This window comes from Mobula birostris, chromosome 1 (genome assembly GCF_030028105.1).
Source record: "Mobula birostris isolate sMobBir1 chromosome 1, sMobBir1.hap1, whole genome shotgun sequence".
NCBI lineage: Eukaryota > Metazoa > Chordata > Chondrichthyes > Myliobatiformes > Myliobatidae > Mobula > Mobula birostris.
Window position 1 is genome coordinate 55,476,409 of NC_092370.1, and position 23,950 is coordinate 55,500,358.

At 41.2% G+C, this 23,950-nt stretch overlaps 1 protein-coding gene across 2 annotated transcripts in view; it reads left to right on the forward strand.

The window, feature by feature from the left end:
• The window catches only part of garem (GRB2 associated, regulator of MAPK1), a 101,972-nt gene that overhangs the window by 13,439 nt on the left and 64,583 nt on the right, over positions 1-23,950 (forward strand). For both annotated transcript variants that reach the window (XM_072255429.1, XM_072255420.1), the window contains exon 2: positions 4,841-4,981. In XM_072255429.1, the coding sequence (XP_072111530.1) occupies positions 4,841-4,981 (141 nt within the window). The remainder of the gene's footprint in view (positions 1-4,840; positions 4,982-23,950) is intronic.

Sequence of the window (23,950 nt, forward strand, 5' to 3'; positions counted from 1 at the left end):
CTTTTCCGTTGATGCTGCCTGGCCTGTTGAGTTCCTCCAGCATTTTGTGTGTTAAAATGGAATAATATAAAGGCTTGTAGGAAATCCATATGAAACTAGGATTAGAATGGCGTGCATTTGGCATGAACATACTGAGGGCTACGGAATTCCTGCATAGCACACATTTTCTTTAAACCTGGAGTAATATTTCATAAGATAAATGATCAAGGATTCATTGCCAATTTAGCACAAAGTTGGAATAGTTTGAATAGTTCTATAATTGTATTTATTTTTTTAAATTGCATGCTCAGCCATGTATGGCGGTCCATACAGTTTTCTTGCCTGATTTATCATTTCTCTCACTCATACCGTTGTCTCTCTATATACATATTACAGTCAGAACTCAACAACTTTCAAGATAAATATAGCATTGGTTGCTTTTGATGCCAAATGGAATTTTTGGACCAGTAGGAGATGTAGAGGTTTTGTCATGGGTAGTTCGATTGGCTGGTAACTAACAACATGGATAATACTTGGGGTATTGGTCACTATGATGCAGAAATAATAATAATGTGGCAAGAGCTTAGATGGCAACTGTATTTATCAATTTCAAAATTAATTGAAATCTGTGTGTTATTCTACAATGTTGTTCAATGCTATTAGAAGTTAATTTTTGTTTAAGCTGCTTGTAATACTGCAAATTTGGACAAGTGTTCTTTTTTGAGTCTCCTTAAATTTAGATACCAGCATTTATTTCAATTTTATTCTATGTTCAAAGGGACAAATTTGTAATGTTGCCTTACAGTTGATGTGATCAGGAAGGCGAGTAATCCTGTAATAATCCTCTAAGCATTTTGAATTCTAACCAGGTTGCTTGTGGAGCGTATTTGCTATGAAATCTGTTTTTAGTATATGGAGATGCTTTGTAATTTCTGTGCAATGGTTGCTCTAAGATTCTGCCTGAGGCATAAAAAGGTGCAGCAATCTCATCGATCAGTTTTGAGTCTATAGCTGAAAGTATTTAGTTTTGCAGATCTTACTCTTCTATTTAAAAACTAGTTAATACAAAGATCTTCATTTGAGGTTTTCAAACTTGCTTTTTAATTTTTAAACCTTTAACTGCTTGGTTTGCCTACTCCTGGAGTAGATTTAATGTGTAGTTCTCAATTTAGCTTTTATTTGTCATCTCATGGTAATGCTGCTTGTTACAGAAAATCAGAAATAGCTATTTCTCTCCAGAATCTGTTTTCTAGTAAATGGCTGAATATGACTCAATCAGGTTTATTATTACTGGCATGTGCCATGAATTTCGTTCTGCAACAGCAGTACAGTACAATACATAATTAAAAATACTGTTACATGAGGAAATATAAAAATAAATAGTGAAAAAGGGCAAAATAGTGATTTAGTGTTCATGGGTTTATGGACTGTTCAGAAATCTGATGGAGGGAAACAAACTGTTCTTAAACATTGAGTGTGTGCCTTCAAGCTCCTGTATATCCTCCCTATTGCCAGTAATAAAAAGAGGGCATGCACTGAGTATTAAGGTCCTTAATCATGGATCTCACCTTTTTTTTGAGGCATCATGTTTTGACTGTGCCCTCAATGCTTTCTGCAGCTCTTTCCGATCCTATGCAGTGGCTTCTCCATGCCTGATGGTAATTCAACCAGTTAGAAAGTTTTCTACAGTACTTCTGTAGAAATTTGCTACAATCTTTGGTTACATGACAAATCTCACCAAGCATAATTCCTTCAATATGTTGAGTTCAGGATAGATCTTCAGAGATGTTGACATCAGGAACTTGAAACTGCTTCTCTTTCCACTGCTAATCCCTTGATGAGGACTGGTGGACAAATTGAACAGTTAAAGTTTATTCTGTAATTAAAAGATCAATGTGGCTAATTTGAGGTAGCTGAATCAAATCTCCACTATGGAAATTATTATTTCATTTTTGGTTTTCCTAGCTTGAGGTAGATCTGGTGAAGACTTATTGTAATACAAACATACTGTATATAGAATTAATATGGTTACTGTTAGAGTTTTTTTCCTAGCTGCCAATTAATCTGCATTAATGAGTCCAGTGTTTTTTTTAAAGTAAATTTACTGCATGTGTTATCTTTTTGGGGGAAAACCCAAAGCAAAATGAAGAAAATACTCAGCAAGTCAGGCAGCATCAGTGGAGAAAGGAATGGTTAGTGTTTCCGTTTCTTTTCATCTGAACTGACCAAAATTTGGAAATCAGAGTCAAAGTTGCAGAGAAGTGGAAGGGTTGGAAAGAACAGTGGGTGTATCGGTGAAAGGGTGAAAACCAAGAGAGGGACTGGCTGATACAAATGATAATTCAGCGACTGAAAGAAACTGAAGTTTGGGGGTGGGGTGGGGAAGAGGAGGAGGAAAAGGTGCTAGAATGCAAAATATGAATTAGCAAAGCAATTGTGGGAATGTTCAAAATGATGCCTGTTTCCATATTTATGCAGACATATACCATTCCTATCTGACTACACAAACATCTCTCTTCATAGTTACTGAATTGTCACGCTGTCTGATCTCCATTATGTGATGTCAGGATAATTCCTCTAACATTGAGGACAATAAATGTCATCTTTTCAATTTTCTCCTATACACCAATTGCATATTTACTACTAGTCTACTGTCCTTACTGGCCCCCACTCGCCCCGGCTGTCTCTTTTCCACACATGTACTCTGGCTCACCTGTTTCCCTCCTTTTCCTGTAGTTCAACACTCAACTCCTCACTTATTCACTAGTGTTAACTTGTAAAGTGTCTTGAGTGCGTGCCAGCTGATCTAGTCATGCTTGCCTGCTAGAACTTGTCACAAGGAAACTTAAATTTCCAGAGATTTTACTATAATATATTCCTGTGACTTCTGGAAGGTTTGATATTGCTTAAAAGGGAAATTTTGTGCTTAAGCATAAGCTAATGTTTTGGTATAAGTTGATACATCACTTATTTTGAAGTTGAATTATTTTGATTAGAATTGAGCTTATATGATGTATTTTGTTACTTCGGAAAACTCGTAGTTTTGTTAAAGGATTTGTAAGAAGAATTTTTAAGAAGATGCTTCAAAAAAGGTTAATGACCACTGAACTACAATGTATATAACCTGGTCAGTGTGACTGTATAAGGCATTAGATTGTAGTGCTGTAACTATTATGCAACTGAACCTATCTTTGATAGTGTCAGTAAAGTTTCAAAATACAGTTTCATTTATAATCACCTTATCTTTATTTAAATAGTTCAGTCAAAATAAAATTTGTGTAGGCAATGTTATAATGAATTAAACCTGTTAACTTTCCCTTCTTTATGAAGGCATGGATCACTAATATAAACCATTGGTTATGTGAGCTTGTGATTATCTTGCAACATTATGCTCGTTCTCACGTTTGAAATGGTGGAGAATTCAGTAGTCCTCCATGAGCCTGAGTATTTCTATATTATCAGCAGTGGAAATAATTAGCTTAATTTTATGAAGTAGCCACTCAATTTACAAGCACGCATTCCCAGAAAGTGCTTCTGAAAATCGAAACTGCTGGGTGAAATTGTTTATGGGCACTTCATACTTGAAACTCAAATAAGATTTTCGTTAATGAAAGACATTTTCCTAAAGAGTCAGTTGAAATGCAGGTATAATTTATGTAAATATAAACTGATTTTTATTGAGAAGTATAACAAATGAGAGTAAACCACTAGCTATCTGAGCATTCATTATTACCAGTATGTACCTCAGCTGCTTTTACTACTAGCTTTGATCCATATGCCCTGAAAAATCTGCAAATCATAGAACTAGAAATCTCAGTTGAGCCTGTATCCACAACAATTTGAAAATGTGCTGTAGATTTCTTCCAGCTTGTAGTGAGCAACTCCTTCCGGACTTCAGTACTGAATGATAGAGTTCCATCTGTGTATGACAAAACATTTTCAGTCTGTTCTGTTAATTGGGTCACTCAATCTTCTAAACTCAAGGAAAGGCACTAGCAATTGTGCACATTTCCATGTAGTATATTTTTTTTTAAATGTTGCTTGTATCTTTTAAGTAGATATTTATAGGTGCTTAAACTGGTAAGCTATCAAATAGTTGCCCTCGAATCCTGCAGGTTGGAAATTCCAACTCCAGAATTTATTGAATATGTCAACATGTTAATTATTGAGCTAATTAAGGCTATTTTTTAAAATATAGAATTGAGGGACTATAGTAACAAGTATTGGTATCCTTTAAGAATGTTAGTGGGGGGGTGGATAGACTCTTAAAAAAGGCACAATTCAAAAAGTTTCGAGTTTGTAAACTGAATTGTATATTTGTGAGGTTGTACAGTGTTTCTCTTGAGAATGATAGGAATGTGTAGCTAATTACCATGAGAGCTATTTAGAAGACAGAGGAATACATTTCGAGAGAAGCTTGTGAAGCAGAACTTGGAAAAAGGAATAGAAGATGTAATGAGGAAAAGTAATAAATGGGAGGAAGGTTTAGTTATGTATAAACTCATTCATAAACTAGTTCAACTAAGTGACCAATTTTGTGCTATATTCTTAGTGTTGTTTTATTTGTATTACCAGATAGTTCATTTTACTTAAACATGCATAGACTACCCATGCATGATAATCTTTTAAACTGGAGTAGCAAACAACCTGCTGGAGGAAACCAGTCCTATACTGTTGCAGAGTTTTGGCCCAAAATATCAGCAATTCTTCCCACCCCACACAGATGCTGCTTGCCCCACTGAGTTCCTCTAGCAGTTTGGAATCTGGAGCAACAAACAACATCTATCATTTAAAATGCCTTGCTAAATTTAACCAATGACTCTATTTGATGCCTTTACTAATCAGAAGATTTCTTTTGTAGGGGAAACAGTGGAAGGGATTCGTGAAAATGATTTAGTTTTGCTTCACTCCTGTCGACAATGGACTACAATTACTGCCCATAGCTTGGAAGAAGGTCATTATGTGATTGGGCCAAAAATAGAGATTCCTGTTCACTATGGAGGTAAGACTTGAATAAACAGCGTTCTTCCACTAGTTCAGTCTAACAGGTTAGAGGCAATTGTTAACTGTTGTTATCCCCATAAACACATCAGGAATATTTCTTTTACAAAGAGATCTGGAATAGAGATTATTACTTTATTGTGTGGGCTGTCAGGGGGCAACTCAGATGGTGTCTAATGTTTTTTTAAAGGAATAGAATTAAGTTCAAAGTACATTTATTATCAACATATGCCTACCATGTGCAACCTTGAGATTCATCTTGTAAGCACCCACAAAACAAAGAAACCCAATAGAATCCATGGGAAAAAAACCCCACACCACAACAACTGTCAAACATTCAGTGCACATAAAAATAACATTGTGCTAAAATTAAAAAAAAGTTATCAATAATATACACAATATGAACAACAGAGCCCATGAAAGTGAGTACACAGTATGGAGCCAGTTTTGTGCTGTAGCCAGTCCAGGAGCCTGATTGCTACAGGCTGCAGCCATGGAGTCTGTTCAGTGCTGAGGCATGTAAAGACTCACAGAGTAGTGAGCTGAACACCGATTCAACCATCACCCTCAGCCTTGACGCCTTAATCTAGTGTTTCCCAACCTTCTTTTTAAGCCCAACTCATCCCTAAAGAACTCTAATACTTGCCAACTTCTTTAATACTTAAAGCACCTTCATGTTTGCCAACGCCCCTATTAGGCACAATATACTTTCTTACACCCCAGAGTGTAAAAGCATGTCTGCAATATGCTAACATGAGAAAAATGATTCTGCTTTAAATTTTTATTTGTCTCTAAACCTAGCTTGCACAGTAGCTGTGCGCTGTGCAGCAGCTTTCATATAAATGTGATCCTTGAGCATGATGGCTTTTAGCAAGAGTTGGAAAATCTGGTTCAAGTTGTGACAGTAAAAGCCTTAAGTCCCCATGCGTAACAATGTCCAATCAGTTTCTATTTTTGAGTATGTGGTTCACTGCACTGAAGCCTCTTTCAACAAGGTAGGAGGATGGAAATACAATGAAGAGCAGTTTGGCTCTTCTCCAAAGACAAGGAAACTACTTATGACAGTGTAGCCACATACCACAAAAGCCGACATTTTTTGAAAAGCATTTTTCTGCTTCATCTTTCTGAATTTTGATAATTTCTTCTTGCAAGCTCTCTTCCTGTTCTTTCTCCTTGCTAGGAAATGGGTTGATTACCCAGTCCGTAATTTCCAGATCGTTCAAATCCTTGAATCGATTCTGAAAATCCTTCAGTGCCTGCAAGTGCAAGCAGTACTCTTGCAAATCACTGCCTGTGAAAGAGAGTGCCATACTTTCCATGCAGTGAAACAATGAGAACATTTTTCTCCCAATGTTTTGCTTATATATTTCCAATCTCCTCATAAAAGTGGACACTGCACTTTTTACCTGGATTAAGTTCAAATCCTCACCCTGCAGTTTCATATTCGGAGTGTTTATTTTGTCATGCAGATTAACTAGGCATGCCACATAGAAGTTCAATCTTGTTTCCCAAGCTCTTGTTGACTTTGATGAAAAATTCAACCAGTGTCAAAAAAGATCAAAGAAACATTTTAAACAGCAGCCTTTGCACTTCAGTGTGAAGAAGTAAGTGTTTAAACCCTTCAATGTTATCTTGGCATAACTGGCGAAATATTCTATTACATGGATGAGCTTTAATTTTGTTGATATCAGATATTTCAAGGGTCATGCTTGAAAAAAGTCATTGGCTGAGGTTTTAGGCTGCGAGATGTTGACGATAAATTACACAATGGATTGCAAACAGATTTGGAATTTCTTTTTTTCATAAATGCCACTAAACCAGCATGGCGGTCTGTCATACATGTTGCCCAAGAAATCACGTTCCTAATCAGAATACTTTCGTCAGTGTACATTTTGAGCTTCTCGTAGATTGATTCTCAGTTGATAGGTTTTTCTCTTTTTACCAAATAGAATCTCCTGATACACTTTTCCATTTTTCATAAACTGTACATGTGCCATTAGCAATGCCTCATTGTCTCGCACAGTTGACTCATCCGGTTGTATCTCAAATTCTGCTTTTTGTAGCTCTGTCCATAGTTGAAACTCAATGTCTTCACTCATTTTGTCAATACGGTGAGCTACAGTGTTATTATTCAGTGGAATCGATTTTAAAATACCTGTATAATTTTGAGCACGTCTGATACAGCAGGCATTGTTAATCTTTCACCAATTGTATGAGATTTTACACACTTTATTATCATCTTGGAAATGTTATAAGAAGCAATGAGACCACTATCCAGGTAATTTCAAAGGTCTCAAAAGTACATTTAATGTCAGAGAATACAGTATACATCCTGAAATGCTTTTTCTTTGTGACCATCCACGAAGACAGAGGAGTGCCCCGAAGACTGAATGACAGTCATTCTAATGACAGTTAGGACCCCAAAGCACACCCCCCCCCCCCCCAGCTCCCCCATCCCGCGCATAAGTGGCAGCAAGCAACAATTCCCCCTCCCCGGCCAAAAATGCAACGGCACCCGCCATGAAGCACTCATGTGAGCAAAGCAACAGTAAAGACACAGACTTAAAGTTACCCCAAAGGTTACATTGTTCACCAGGCATTCGACATATCACAGGTTCTCTCTCTCTCTCTCCCTAATAATGGAGAGAGAGGTTTCTCTGTTTTCACAGACAGCAGGGAGACATAACAAAGAACTCACTGGATTACGATGTTAAAAGTCTGCCACGTTGCTTTTTATTGAGCATTGTGCCCAAAGATCACGAGTCTCTGGGCACACAGCCGCAGATAGTCCGACCCACCCCCCCCCCCGCCCCAATGACACATGGGTCTCTTGACGTGACACCGACCTTTGATCCACCTGTCTCCAGAGGCCTGAGATCCAAGACTTCCAAAGCCAAGCTGAATACTCAGGCTGAGCCCTTGACATGCCAAACAGCAGGCAGTCCTGAAACCCCAAGAGCGGGTCCCATTCCCGCAAGGAACAGTAATCAGCGTGTAACACCAGGTCAGAGTCTTCAAAAAAAAACCTGAAAGGGAAAAAAAGATACTAAAGATGGAATTTTTAGCTTTCTTGGTGAATGACTCGTGTGCAACGCTTTTCATATGCTTTTTATCTGGAGCTGAGGAACACCATAAGTAACCTTTTTAGGGTGCCTTCTATGGAAGTAAGTAGCCTTTTCAGGGTATCTTTTCCTGCAGTCTTGACGGCTTCATTACAGTACGGTATTACAAATAAGACACATGGAGTGTCGCTGATCTGACAGGAATGGAATTAAACCGTACTCTAGGTATGTGACATTGTATTGTCGCGATTTCTATAGTTCCTGTTTCTCAGCAGGATTAGAGGTCAAGGCTTCACCATGTTCAGAGTCGTATTTATCTATCGTTAACGAGGCTAAATTAAAATCACTAGCAGTTTGTTTTTCGCTGTCGGGTCCAAGCCAGAAGCTACATTCTTGAAAGTCCAGTCCACCGAATCCTTCGGGATAGTGCAAAAACGTCAGATAATTCAGAATGTTCAAAGGCATAACTCCAAAGGGAAATTACAGGCTGCATATTGCTGTGATTGTAGTTCAGAAAATGTATATTTAATAGAACAGTTAGTAGAATAGCAAGTAGTTTAGTTCACTGCCTGCAAAGCATTGCCATGTCCTGCCAGCCCCATCTTAGCAAAGATTTGATTCAGTGATTTTCATTTACATTCCATTCTGCAGTGTTCACTTTTGAGGTTTGTCACAGGAAGAGATTGCTCAGCAGTCAAAGGTAAATGTTAGGAAATTGTTTGATGCCTTTACAAAAAAAGACTGCAGTATAGCAGTGGACTCTTGTGAATCTCTGTGGCCCTTGACAGTTCAAAATGGAGAACTACCTGGAGGCTACACCTCAGAAGCGTACAGAAGAAATCCTGTGTAAATGGCAACCTGCCTGCCTAGACAGGCACCTCCTGCCCAATTTAATGAGTCATACAACATGGAAATAGGCTCTTTAGCCAAGCTTGTTCACACAGGCCATCAAGTAGCTATTTATACAATAACACGCACTTGGCCCATAGCCCTTTATGCCATGGTATTTCAGGCGCTCATCTAAATATTGAAATACTGTGAAAGTAGACTCAGTTATACAGCACTGACACATACCAAATTTGTCCATGCTGACCAAAGTGCCTAACCACTGGATGAAAAAAAATTCTTCCTCAAATTCCCTCTATATATCTTACCTCAGACAAACTTGCCCTTCTGGTTGTAGACACCTCCTTTAGGGAGAAAGGACTTTCGTTATCTACCCTATGTATGCTCCGTGTAATTTTGTATACCATGCTGGGATCACATCTGCTCTGCTTCAGCGTAAGCAATTCCAGCCAAGTCTGTCTCCCCTTGTTGAAATACTCCATCCCAGGCAAAGTCTTAGTAGGCGTCCTCTGCACTGTAATTTCTTTGCCCACTTTTCTAACCGATCAATATTCTTGATAGCCGAAAAGAATACTGTTCATTATCCACAGCACTGTCATTCTTTGCACCATCTGTGAATTCACTAATCATCCCCACCCCCATATTTGCAACAGCTTGTTAATGTTTATACTGAAAAAGGAGTTCCAGTACTGATTTCTGCATTATGCTGCTGATTACAGGCTTCCAATTGCAAAAGTAATCACTGACCTCAGCAACCTCCCCCCCGCCCCCCCCATGAACAATTGCCCTGGGTTTCACGGACAATTGGTCATTTTGAAGTATGTGGGACTTCATAAAAAGCCTTACAGATTTCTGATTGATGTGAGAATGTTGTTCTTGGTCTACAGTTCAGCATTCAACAGTTCAGAATTCCCTCCAGGCTTGACAAGAAGCTCAGAGACTTCAACCTTCACCCTGCCTTATGCTGCTGGGTTCTGGACTTCCTGTCAGATTGCTGGCAGGTGGTAAGAGTGGGCTCCCTCACCTCTGCCCCTTTGTCCCTCAACACAGGAACCCTTCAAGGCTGTGTCCTAAGCCACTTCCTTTACTCTCTGTATACCCATGACTATGTGGCCACACACAGCTCCATTCTGCTAATTAAATTTGCTGCCGATACTACATTGATTGGCCTAATCTCAAATAATAATGAGGCAGCCTATAGAGAGGAAGTCATCGCCTTGACACAGTGGTGTCAAGAGAATTACCTCTCCCTCAGTCACAAGAACAAAGGAGCTGGTTGTGGACCACAGGAAGAATGGGGATAGGCTAACCCCTATTGACATCATTGAGAGGGTGAACAGTTTTAAGTTCCTTGGCATACACATCAGCGAGGATCTCACATGGTCTGTATGTACTGGCTGTATGGTGAGAAAAGCACAACAGCGACTCTTTCACGTCAGACGGTTGCATAAGTTTGGCATGAGTCCCCAAGTCCTAAGGACCTTCTTTTTGTGTGCCATACTCTCCCAGAGCCTCGATGACTGCTTTTCAAGTGGTTGTCTTGCAAAGGTTCTGTGAGTGGCCCCCATGTCCTTTTCACAGCGCAGTCTTTTTTTTTACGAGGCCGAGTTGCAAGCTCGACACTCAACCCAACATGGATGGAAAGCGTGCCCGGGAGCGGCCCGACTGGGTTTGAACTCGGGAACCTTCGCTCCGGAGTCCAGCGCTGATGTCACTGTGTCACCAGCCAGCCTACAGGGGCTCGTGGCGCAGTGGTGGACCTTCTACAGAGGCACAATTGAGAGCATCCTGACTGGCTGCATCACTGCCTGGTATGGGAACTGTAATTCCCTCTATTGCAAGACTGCAGAGAATGGTGCAGGCAGCCCAGCGCATCTGTAGATGTGAACTTCCCACTATTCAGGACGTTTACAAAGACAGGTGCATAAAAAGGGAACAAAGGATCATTGGGGACACAAGTCACCCCAGCCACAAACTGTGCCAGCTGCCACCATCTGGGAAATGGTGCTGCAGCATTAAAGCCAGGACCAGCAAGCTCTGGGACAGGTTGCCTCCAAGGTGCTAGTGTCTATGATGTATTAGAGTGGCTGCAGAAGATTCTGAAGACAGAGGGTGAGCAGCCCGAGCTCATGGTGCACATTAGCTCTAGTGACATGGGTAGAAAAGGGGAAGAGGTCCTGTGTAGTGAGTATAGGGAATTATGGAAAAGGCTGAAGAGCAGGACAACCAAGGTAGTAATCTTTCTATTACACCCAGTATCACGTAAGCTGCAAAGTTCCAATAAAAACCACTTGGAGTATTGTGCTTAGTTCTGGTCACCTCACTACAGGAAGGATGTGGAATCTATAGAAAGGGTGTAGAGGAGATTTACAAGAACGTTGTCTGGATTGGGGAACATGCCTTAATAGAATAGGTTGAGTGAATTTAGCCTTTTCTCCTTGGAGAACGATGGAGGATGAGAGGTGACCTGATAGAGGTGTATAAGATGATGAGAGGTATTGATCGTGTGGATAGTCAGAGGATTCTTCTCAGGGCTGAAATGGCTAACATGAGAGCACACAGCTTTGAGGTGCTTGGAAGTGGGTACAGAGGAGATGTCAGGGGTAAGTTTTTTCTTATGCAGAGAATGATGAGTGCATGGAATGGGTTGCGAGCGACAATGGTGGAGGCGGATACAATAGGGTCTTTTAAGAGACTCTTGGATAGGTACACAGACCTTAGAAAAATAGAGGGCTATGGGTAACCCTAGGTAATTTCTAAAGTAAGAACATGTTTGGCACAGCATTGTGGGCTGAAGAGCCTGTATTGTGCTGTAGGTTTTCTGTGTTTCTATGTCTGAAGATCATAAATCAACTAGACCAGATGGTCTGCAGCCCAGGGTTCTATAACAAGTTGCTGAAGTGATTGTTGAGACATAAGTAATCATCTCACAAGAATCTAAAAATGCAAACACAAGGAAATCTGCAGATGCTGGAATTTCAAGCAACACACTTAAAAGTTGGTGAATGCAGCAGGCCAGGCGGCATCTCTAGGAAGAGGTACAGTTGATGTTTCGGGCAGAGACCCTGACTGTACCTCTTCCTAGAGATGTTGCCTGGCCTGCTGCGTTCACCAGCAACTTTTAGGTATCTCACAAGAATCAGTGGACTTGGGCATGGCTCTGGAGGACAGGAAAATTGCAAATGTCACTTTACTCTTTAAGAAGGGAGAGAAACAGAAGAAAGGAATAACAAGTTAATCTGACCTCAGTGGTTGGGAAGAAGTTGGAGCTGATTGTTAAGGATGTGGTTTTGGGGTACATGGAGGCACATCATAAACTAATCTGAAGTCAGCATGGTTTCCTCAAGGGAAAATTTTGCCTGACAAATCTGTTGGAATTCTTTAGACCTTAAGACATAGGAGCAGAATTAGGCCATTCAGCCTATCGAGTCTGCTCCGCCATTCCATTATAGCTGGTCCCATATCCCACTCAACCCATACACCTGCCTTCTCACCATATTTTTCAATGCCCTGACTGATCAGGAAATGATTAATTTCCACCTTAAATATATGCATAGACTTGGCCTCTACTGCAGTCTGTGGCAGAGCGTTCCACAGATTTACTACTCTCTGGCTAAAACAAATCCACCTTACCTCTGTTATAAAGGGGCACTCCTCAATTTTGAGACTGTGCCCTCTCGTTCTGGATACTCCATCATAGGCTGGATGTGGAGAGGATGTTTCCTATCTAGTCCCTTCGACATTCAGTAGGTAATAAATAATACTGAGAATATGATTTGTGGATTCCTTGAAAGCAAATCTGTATGTTGTTGTAGCTCAGTGGTGAGTGAAATTGTCCACGGTGGTTCAGGAGACTGATTTCAGAATTTTGCTTATAAATGTCATATCTTGTATTTTAAAATTGGTGTATTTAATTGACACCTTCACCATGGTGTGTTCCAACCCTGGCTGTGAAAGGAGGAGGGTGGGACACGGGGCCAGCAACCCTATCCTGTAAAAACTCAGAGCAACAGAAACTCCAAAGACTTCATCCCTGGGAAAGAAAGGATCTTTGATGAGTTATACCTGGGACAACCTGAAAAACTAGCCCAGCATAGAGGACTCTGGCAAGATGCTGTCAGCAGCCAATGCCACAGTAGGGGTGATGGCTATAAGAACAAACCAAAACCAAGGAGAACTTGTGCTGTTAGCTAATCAGTGATCAGATCAGAATACAACCAGCTCCACAGATGACGTTGTACTTACTGAAAAGCATATGAAGAAGGCTGCGAGTGAATGGCTGATTTTTGGAGCCAAGGCAGTTTTACCACTCGGGGTATAAGAGAGGCAAGACTGCGCAGGCATGTGATGTCAGCCAGTAGTGTGCGAACAGTTTTAGAAGGCAAGGAATCTTCAATGCTTTTTGATTCAGAGCAAGAAGGCTGCGAGTGAACGACTGATTTTCGGAGCAGGCGTGTGACGTCAGCCAGTAGAGCGCGAAAGGTTTAATAAAGAGACCGCCATATGCAGCGGGCAGCTTTTGGAGTGGCAGCAGAGTGATAGGGCTTTGGCTCAACGGGCTTAGGTGGTAACGGGACGAGGCGAGGTAGGTTTACCGGTGTTAGTTGTGGAAAGGAGGAAGCATGTGTTAGGCCAGTTTTCTGTGCTCAGTGTCAGATGTGGGAGGCCCTGGAGTCTCCCAGCCTCCTGGATGGCCATATCTGCACTAAGTGTGTCGAGCTGCAGCTCCTAAGGGACCGAGTTAGGGAACTGGAGATGCAGCTCGATGACCTTCACCTGGTCAGGGAGAGCGACGAGGTGATAAAAAGGAGTTATAGGCAGGTGGTCACATGGGGGCCACGGGAGACAGACAAGTAGGTCACAGTCAGGAGGGGGAAGGGGAAGAGTCAGGTACTAGAGAGTACCCCTGTGGCTGTATCCCTTGACAATAAGGACTCCTGTTTGAGTACTGTTGGGTGGGGGGAACAGCCTTCCTGGGGGAAGCGACAGTGGCCATACCTCTGGCACAGAGTCTGACCTTGTGGCTGAAAAGGGTAGGGAAAGGAAGAGGAAGGCAGTAGTGATAGGGGACTCTATAGTTAGGGGATCAGACAGGTGATTCTGTGGACGCAGGAAAGAAACTCGAATGGTAGTTTGCCTCCCAGATGCCAGAGTCTGGGATGTTTCAGATCGCATCCAAAATATCTTGAAGTGGGAGAGAGAACAGCCAGAGGACATGGTACATATTGGTACCAATGACATAGGTAGGAAAAGGGAAGAGGCCCTGAAAAAAGAGTACAAGGAGTTAGGGAGGAAGTTGAGAAACAGGACACAAAGGTAGTAATCTCTGGATTACTGCCTGTGCCACGTGACAGTGAGAATAGGAATAGAATGAGGTGGAGGATAAATGCGTGGCTGAGGGATTGGAGCAGGGGGCAGGGATTCAGATTTCTGGATCATTGAGACTTCTTTTGGGGCAAGTGTGACCTGTAAAAAAAGGACGGGTTGCACTTGAATCCCAGGGGGATCAATATCCTGGCGGGGAGGTTTGCTAAGGCTACAGGGGAGAGTTTAAACTAGAATTGTTGGGGGGTGGGAACCGAACTGAAGAGACTGGGGAAGAGGAGGCTGGCTCACAAATAGAGAAAGCTTGTAGATAGTGCGTAAGGGAGAATAGGCAAGTGATAGAGAAGGGACTCGCTCAGACCGAAGGATTGAGATTCGTCTATTTTAATGCAAGGAGTGTTGTGAACAAAGCAGATGAGCTTAGACCGTGGATCAGTACTTGGAGATATGATGTGGTGGCCATTACAGAGACTTGGATGGCTCAGGGACAGGATTGGTTACTTCAAATGCCGCGTTTTAGATGTTTCAGAAAGGACAGAGAGGGAGGCAAAAGAGGTGGGGGCGTGGCACTGTTGATCATAGGTAGTGTCACGGCTGCAGAAAAGGTGGACGCCATGGAGAATTGTCTATGGAGTCTCTATGGGTGGAGGTTAGGAACAGGAAGGGGTCAATAACTTTACTGGGTATTTTTTATAGGCCGCCCAATAGTAACAGGGATATCGAGGAGCAGATAGGGAAACAGATCCTGGAAAGGTGTAATAATAACAGAGTTGTTGTGATGGGAGATTTTAATTTCCCAAGTATCGATTGGCATCTCCCTAGAGCAAGGGGTTTAAATGGGGTGGAGTTTGTTAGGTGTGTTCAGGAAGGTTTCTTGACACAATATGTAGATAAGCCTACAAGAGGAGAGGCTGTACTTGATTTGGTATTGGGAAATGAACGTGGTCAGGTGTCAGAACTCTCAGTGGGAGAGCATTTTGGAGATAGAATTATGATCACTATCTCCTTTACAATAGCATTGGAGAGAGATAGGAACAGACAAGTTAGAAAAGCGTTCAGTTGGAGTAAGGGGAATTATGAGGCTATCAGGCAGGAAATTGGAAGCTTAAATTGGGAACAGATGTTCTCAGGGAAAAGTACTGAAGAAATGTGGCAAATGTTCAGGGGATATTTGTGTGGAGTTCTGCATAGGTACTTTCCAATGAGACAGGGAAGTTATGGTAGGGTACAGGAACTGTGGTGTATAGGAAGGCTAATAGGAAGGAGCTTGAGAAGGAAATTAGGAGAGCCAGAAGAGGCCATGAGAAGGCCTTGGCGGGCAGAATTAAGGAAAACCCCAAGGCATTCTACAAGTATGTGAAGAGCAAGAGGATAAGACATGAAAGAATAGGACCTATCAAGTGTGACAGTGGGAAAGTATGTGTGGAACCGGAGGAAATACCAGAGGTACTTAATGAATACTTTACTTCAGTTTTCACTGTGGAAAAGGATCTTGGTGATTGTAGTGATGACTTGCAGCAGACTGAAAAGCTTGAGCATGTAGATATTAAGAAAGAGGATGTGCTGGAGCTTTTGGAAAGCATCAAGTTGGATAAGTCGCCGGGACCGGATGAGATGTACCCAAGGATACTGTGGGAGGCGACGGAGGAAATTGCTGAGCCTCTGGCGATGATCTTTGCGTCATCAATGGGAACGGGAGAGGTTCCGGAGGATTGGAGGATTGCGGATGTTGTTCCTTTATTCAAGAAAGGGAGTAGAGATAGCCTAGGAAATTATAGACCAGTGGTTGTTAAGTTGATGGAGAAGATCCTGTGAGGCAGGATTTATGAACATTTGGAGAGGTATAATATGATTAGTAATAGTCAGCATGGCTTTGTCAAGGGCAGGTCGTGCCTTACGAGCCTGATTGAATTTTTTGAGGATGTGACTAAACATATTGATGAAGGAAGAGCAGTAGATGTAGTGTATATGGATTTCAGCAAGGCATTTCATAAGGTACCTCATGCAAGGCTTATTGAGAAATTAAGGAGGCATAGGATCCAAGGGGACATTGCTTTGTGTATCTAGAACTGACTTGCCCACAGAAGGCAAAGAGTGGTTGTAGACAGGTCATATTCTGCATGGAGGTCGGTGACCAGTGTTGTGCCTCAGGGATCTGTTCTGGGATCCTTATTCGTCGTGGTTTTTATAAATGACCTGGATGAGGAAGTGGAGGGATGGTTTAGTAAGTTTGCTGATGACACAAAGGTTGAAGGTATTGTGGATACTGTGGAGGGCTCTCAGAGGTTACAGCGGGACATTGATTGGATACAAAACTGGGCTGAGAAGTGGCTGTGATCAGTTCTGGTTGCCTCACTATAGGAAGGATATGGAAGCCATAGAAAGGGTGCAGAGGAGACTTACAAGGATGTTGCGTGTATTGGGGAGCATGCTTTATGAGAATAGGTTGAGGGAACTTGGCCTTTTCTCCTTGGAGTGATGGAGGATGAGAGGTGACCTGACAGAGGTGTATAAGATGATGAGAGGCATTGATCATGTGGATAGTCAGAGGCTTTTTCCCAGGGCTGAAATGGTTGCCACAAGAGGACACTTGTTTAAGGTGCTGGGGAGTAGGTACAGAGGAGATGTCAGGGTAACTTTTTTACTCAGAGAGTAGTGAGTGCGTGGAATGGGCTGCTGGCAACGGTGGTGGAGGTGGATACGATAGGGTCTTAAGAGACTTTTGGATAGGTGCAAGGAGCTTAGAAAAATAGAGGGCTATAGGTAAGGCTAAGGTAGGGACATGTTCGGCACAACTTTGTGGGCCGAAGGGCCTGTATTGTGCTGTAGGTTTTTTATGTTTCTATGAAGCATAAGTTCATTTAAAAACTGATTTACCTTCAACAGTTCTATAGTAATAGGTTGGTGGGGAGGGTTATTTCTATAGACATCTTCAATTAGTTGCCCCAAATCTGTATCCTTATTAGCCCATTGTTCTCTGGCACACAACTTTTTGCACCTGAGCCAACTCCACATTTGAAGAATTAACAAGTGGGATAGACAATGGAGAATTGGTGGATGGTGTGTTTTTGGATTTTCAGAAAGCCCTTAACAAGGTGTCACACATGAGGCTGCTTAACAAGCTTCAAGCCCAAGGTAGTACAGGAAAGATTCTAGCATGGATAAAGCAGTAGCTGATTGGCAGGAGGCAGAGGGAGGGAATATAGAGGGGCCTTTTCTGGCTGGCTACTGGTGACTAATGGTGTTCCTCAGGGGTCTGTGTAGGGACTGATTCTTTTTACGTTGTATGCCAGTGATTTGGATGATGGAATTGATGGTTTTGTGGCCAAGTTTGCAGACAATGCAAACTTAGGTGGAGAGGCAGGTAGTGTTGAGGAAGCAGAGGGGATACAGAAGGACTCAGACAGGTTAGGAGAGTGGGTAAAGAAGTGGCAGATGGAATACAGTATCGGGAAGTATATGCACTTTGGTAGAAGAAATGAAAGCATAAACTATTTTCTAAATGGTGAGAAAATTCAAAAACCTGGGTGCAAAGGGTCATGGAAGACTCGTGTTGGATTCCCTGTCGGTTAATTTTCAGGTTGAATAGGTGTTGAGGAAGGCAAATACATGTTAGCATTCATTTTGTGAGGACTAGAATATAAAAGCAAGGATGTAATATTGAGGCTTCTTGAGTTTCCCAAGAATAATTCCGGGAATGAAAGCCTTATCGTAGGAGAAGTGTTTGGTGGCTTTGTGCCCGTAATAATGGGTGATGTACTGGAAACCTGTTGAAAGGCTTTGATAGAGTGGATGTGGAGAGGATGTTTCCTATGGTGGGGGAGTCTAACACCAGAAGACACAGCCTCAGAATAGAGGGATATCAACTTAGAGCGGAGATGAGGAATTTCTTTAGCCAAAGAGTGGTGAATCTGTTGAATTTGATGCTACAGGTGGTTGGGGAGGCCCATTTATTGGATATATTTTAAGGCAGAGGTTGATAGGTTCTTGATTAGTCAAGACATGAAGGGATATGGGAGATGGCTGGAGACTGGGGCTGAGAGTGGAGTGGATCAGCAATGATGAAATGGCTGCACAGTCTCGATGGGCCAAATGGCCTAATTCGGCTGCTATGTCTAATGATTTTATGAGACTGGAGCTGGCCGAGGTTGATTGGAAGGGGACACTAATGGGGATGACAGCAAAACAAATAGCTGGAGTTTCTGGGGGTAATCTAGAAGGTTCAGGGTAGATATATTGCAAAAGTGAAGTATTCTAAAGGGAGGATGTGGCAGTCGTGGGTGGCAAGAGGAGTCAAAGACAAAAGACGTAAAAGCAAAAGTGAGGACATGTAATATAGCAGAGGATTAGAAAGTTTTAAAAACCAATAGAAGGTACACTAAAAATGCCATAAGGAGAGGAAAGATGAAGTATAAAGGTAATTATAGCCAATGATAGTTAAAGAGGATACCAACATTTGAGCTGAGCATTTTAAATTTAATCTGCAATTTGTATTCAAATCTGAAAGCTAGTTACTTGCTACAAGTGCTAACCCCAAAAATCGCTCTAACATGATAAGAAAGGCCAAAGTCAGCATGGCTTTCTAAGGGGTAAATCTTGTCGTACAAATCTGTTGGATTTCTTTGTGGAAATAACGAGCAGGATAGACAAAAGAGAATCAGTGGATTTTCAGAAGGCTTTTGACAACATGCTGCACGTGAGGCTGCTTATCAAAATGAGAGAACATGGTATTACAGAAAAGATACTAGAATGGATAGAAAATTTGCTGACTGGTAGAGGGCAAAGAATGGGAATAAAAAGGGCCTAATCTGGTTGGCTGCTGGTGGCTAGTGGTGTTTCTTAGGGTTCAGTTTTGGGACTGCTTTCCACATTACATGTCAATGATTTTGATGATGGAATTGATGACTTTGTGGAAGACACGAAGATAGGTGGAGGGGCAGCTAGTGTAGAGGAATTGGAGAGCCTGTAAAAGGACTTGGAGAGATTGGGGGAATGGGCAAAGAAGTGGCAGATAGAATTGATGGAATATAGTGTAGGGAAGTGCATGGTTATGCACTTTGATAAAGGGAATAAAGGCATAGACTATTTTCTAAATAGGAAGAAAATTCAGACATCTTGAGTACTGAGGGAATTGGAATCCTTGTGCAGGATTTCCTGAAGGTTAACTTGCAGGTGGAGTCAGAGGTAATGAAGGCAAATGCAATGTTAATATTCATTTTGAGAGGACTACAATATAAGAGTAACGGTTTAATGCTGATGCTTTGTAAGGCATTGATCAGACAGCACTTAGAGTATTGTGATAGTTTTGTGCCTCTTGTCTAAGAAAAGATATGTTGGTCTTGGAGAGTGTTTAGAGGAGGTTCACAAGAATGATTCAGAAAATGAAAGGGTTGATGTATGAGGAGCATTTGCTGGCTCTGTGCCTGTACTTGCTGAAGTTCAGATGGAAGAGGGAATTCTTATTGAAACCTATTAAATATTGAAATGCGTGGATAGTGGATGTGTAGAGGAAGTTTCCTATAATGGGTGAATCTAGGACCAGAGGGTACAGCCTTAGAATAGCGGAATGCCTGTTTAGAGCAGAGATGAGAAGGAATCTCTTTAGCCACTGGGTGGTGAATCTTTGGAATTGTGACAACAGACAGCAGTGGAAGCAGTCATTGGACACATTTAAAGCAGAAGTTGATAAGTTCTTGATCAGGGTGTCAAAGTTTACGGGGAGAAGGCAGGAGATTGGGTTTGGGAGGGATAATAAATCACCCATGATGGAATAGTGGAGTAGACTCAATGGGCTGAATGGCCTAATTCTGCTCCTTTGTCTTATGGGATAACGCTGGGAATTATAGACCAGTGAGTCTTACTTCAGTAGTGAGCAAATTATTGGAGAGGATTCTTAGTGATAAGATTTACGAGTATTTGGATAGTCTGATTAGCATTAGTATGTCTTTGTGAGGGGCAGGTCATACCTCATGAATTTGAATGATTTCTGTGGGGATGTGACAAAGCACGCTGATGAAGGTAGAGCAGTGAATGTGTATATAAACTTTAGTAAGGTGTTTGATGAAGTTCCCCATGGTTCGTTCAGAAAGTCAGGAGGCTTGGATCCAGGGAATTTGGCTATGTGGATACAGAATGGGCTTGCCCATAGAAGGCAGAGTGTAGCTGTATACGGAGAGTTTTCTGCCTGGAGTTTAACGACCAGTGGTGTTCCATAGGGATCTGTTCTGGGACCCCTGCTCTTTATGATTTTTATAAATGACATAGATGAGGAAGTGCAAGGGTGGGTTTGTAAGTTTGTAGATGACATGAAAGAGTTGTGGATAGTGTGGATGGTTGTTGTAGGTTACAAAGGAACATTGATAGGATTCAGGGCTGGGGTGAAAAGTAACAAATGGAGTTCAACCAAGAAAAAATGTGAAATAATTCCTGTGCATGATATGTCCAACACTCTAGAGTTACATTTTAACCAAGGTCTCAAATCTGGCTCAATTAGTTGATGAGAGGATACTGGTAGAGGAGAGCAGGATCAAGTGTACCTAAAAATGAGGTGTTAACCATATGAAGTTGAAACGCAAGATTGAATTTGATAAAACGTATAGACAAAATATGCCTGTCAACCATGCAATGCCACAACTAATAAATCAGATCAAAATTCCAGGGCCCTGCTGCATCCTTTCATGAATGGTAGAGGCCAATAAAACAGACCACAGAAGGAATAGGCGCCACCCCATTTTCAGTAATGGGTTTACCAGCATGTGTGCAAAAGACAAGGCCTAAAGATTTTGTAGCTCTGTTCAGTCAGAGATGTTGGATCCATCCCTGCCGTTACCTCTTTTCTGTGAGATACCCACTATGCACAAACCAGTTTTCAGCTAATTGAATTCACTTGGTATTAGATAATATCAGAAAATTTGCCTCTATCCAAATTGCACAGTTTGGGTGCAAGGATGAAATCCATCTAATAATTTTGAAAGCAGAATATGTCATGTTCACAAGAAAAAAATAGTTTTGGGTTGTTAAGTGGCCAGAAACATTCATACTTCAATCTCATCTGTAGCCACTAACTCTCGCTGTTCAGTGGCATTCTGTCATTGCTCAGTCACCTGGGTGACCTCCATTGTTCAAAAACTTAACTGAAGCAGTTACAGTTGTAAGAAAATGTTTTGAACCCTTTGAAATTTCTGTATTAATTACTCATAAAATGTGGTCTGATATTCATCTAAGTCACAATGATGGACAAACACAATCTGCCTAAGCTAATAACACACAAACAGTTGTACTTCTCATCAATCCTGAGCACAGCATTTTAAAAATCGGAGTCTAGGTTCAAACAAGTGTGTGAAACTCTGGGGTAATGCCTTCTGCAAAAGCTGTTTGGCGTCAGAGTTCCAATCAATGGGATGCGATTGGAGATGTGGATTTGTAGAGGTGCCCTACCTTATTTTTTAAAAAAAAGACAAATCAGGTTACTGACAGAACCTGCTCTTCTCAAGAAAGACTTGTTTACGTGCACCATGCTGCGATCTAAACAACTTTCGGAGGACATTAGAAAAATTGTATAGATGCATGAAGCTGGAAAACGCCACAACAACATTTCTAAAGACTGTGTTCATCAAGTCCACAATAAGGGAAGTTCTCTACAAATGAAGGAAATTCAATACTGCTGCGACTCTCCCGAGGAGTAGGTGTCCTGCAAAGATCACACCAAGAGCACGTGTGCAATGCAGAAGGAGATGAAAAAGAACTCGAGGGTGACAGCAAAAATACTGCCAAAATCTCTAGAACTTGTGTCTAAAAATACTGCCAAAATCTCTAGAACTGTTCATGTGTCTACTATAAGAAAAATACTGAATAAGAGTGGGAGGGATGCCACAAAGGAAACCACAACTCTTCAAAAGAAACATTGCTGCGTGTTTCCAGTTTGCAAAAGACCACCTGGATATTCCACAATGCTTCTTGAGCAAAGTTCTGTGGACAGATGAGACAGTTGCATTTTTTGGCAGGAATTCACACTGCTAGGTTTGGAGGAAAAAAGGTACTGCACACCAACACCTCATCCCAACATGAAGTATGGTGGAAGGAACATCATGGTTTGGGGCTGCTTTGCTACCTCAGGGACTGGGCAGCTTGCAATTGTTGAGGGAACAATGAATTTAAAATTGTATCAAGACATTTTACAGGAGAATGTCAGGGTAGCGATCCATCACCTAAAGCTTAGAAGTTGGATGATGCAACAAGACAATGATCTAAAACACGAGTAAATGAACAACAAACTGGTTTAAAAAAGAAGAAAATAGTTGTTTTGGAATGGCCAAGTCAGAGTCTAGACCTTAACCCAATTGAGATGTTGTGACATTATCTGAAGAGGGCTGTTCATACAAGGTATCCCAGAAATATTGATGAGCTGCAACAAATTTGTATGGAGGAATGGTCTACAATTCCTCACTGTTGTGCGTGTGTGATGAGCAGCTGCAAGACACTTTTGGTGGAGGTTCTTGCTGCTAAAGGAGGTTCTACCAATTATTAAATACAATGGTTCATACACTTTTACCAGTTTGGACTGTGAATAATTGAACAATGTGTTCAATAAAGACATGAAAAGTACAATTGTTTTTATTTAAATTTAAGCAGATTGTGTTTGTCTATTAGTGTGACTTGGATGAAGGTCAGACTACATTTTATGAGTAATTTGCAGAAATCCAGGTAATTGCAAAGGGTTCACAAACTTTTTCTTGCAACTTTATGTAAATACTGGTGTTGCAATGCAAGTTATGCAACTTGTACATGGTTCTGCTTACTTGGACTGAAGGAACTATCATCTGCATCTTGGAGATTTCTTGCATGTGGAGATGCATTACCAACAGCATTAATTTTTATAGGATAAATGAGAACTTTGAGGATACACATATGGTGTTACAGTTTTATTTATTATAGATTATGTTCAACAGTTTTGTATTACCCTAGTTTGGGAGACCAAATCTGTACTTTTTTTCTCCTCCAGACTGTATCCCAGCAAGTTAACAAAGAACACTAAGCAGGGAATTTGAACAAAAGTCTTTAGTGAATATAATTAGGTCAAATCTATCATGGATATTTAATATGAGTTGTTCAAGGTGTCTCTGAACTCTGTGCTAATTTTCAGAAAGAGATTTTAATTCTTCCACCCCATCTTGATCATTTTATGCTAGCACCATGCCATCAATGAGCAATTTACTGAGAGGAAGAGAGCTCTTGGGTTTCAAAAGTATATTTCAGTGTCATGAATGAAATAACAACTAAACATAAGATTAGTTCCACAAGCCTATTATATTCATGGTAGTTAGTGTTAAAGCAACCATAACGGAGAGAAGAATGGACGATGTGTGGAGCTTTAACAGACATCTGGAGGACTACACATTGGTGGTTGGTGATCTGCTGAGTTATCTACGAATGTTAAGGAAGTGTAACTTGGAGTGGCTCTTCAGGATTGACTGATCAATCAAGTCAAGTCAAGTCAAATTTATTTATAAAGCATATTTAAAAACAACCCATATTGACCAAAGTGCTGTATGAACCATAACATGTAGCTAAAATCACAAATACAAGAAATACAGATATAAACAACAAGGTACACAGCTTATAGGCACAAAATAAACAACACATGAGCCTAGGCACAAGCCAAAAATCAGCCACATCAGGAAGATTCAAACGTTAGTGAATAAAGTTAAGATTTGAGCCTGGACTTCAAAGAGTCAATG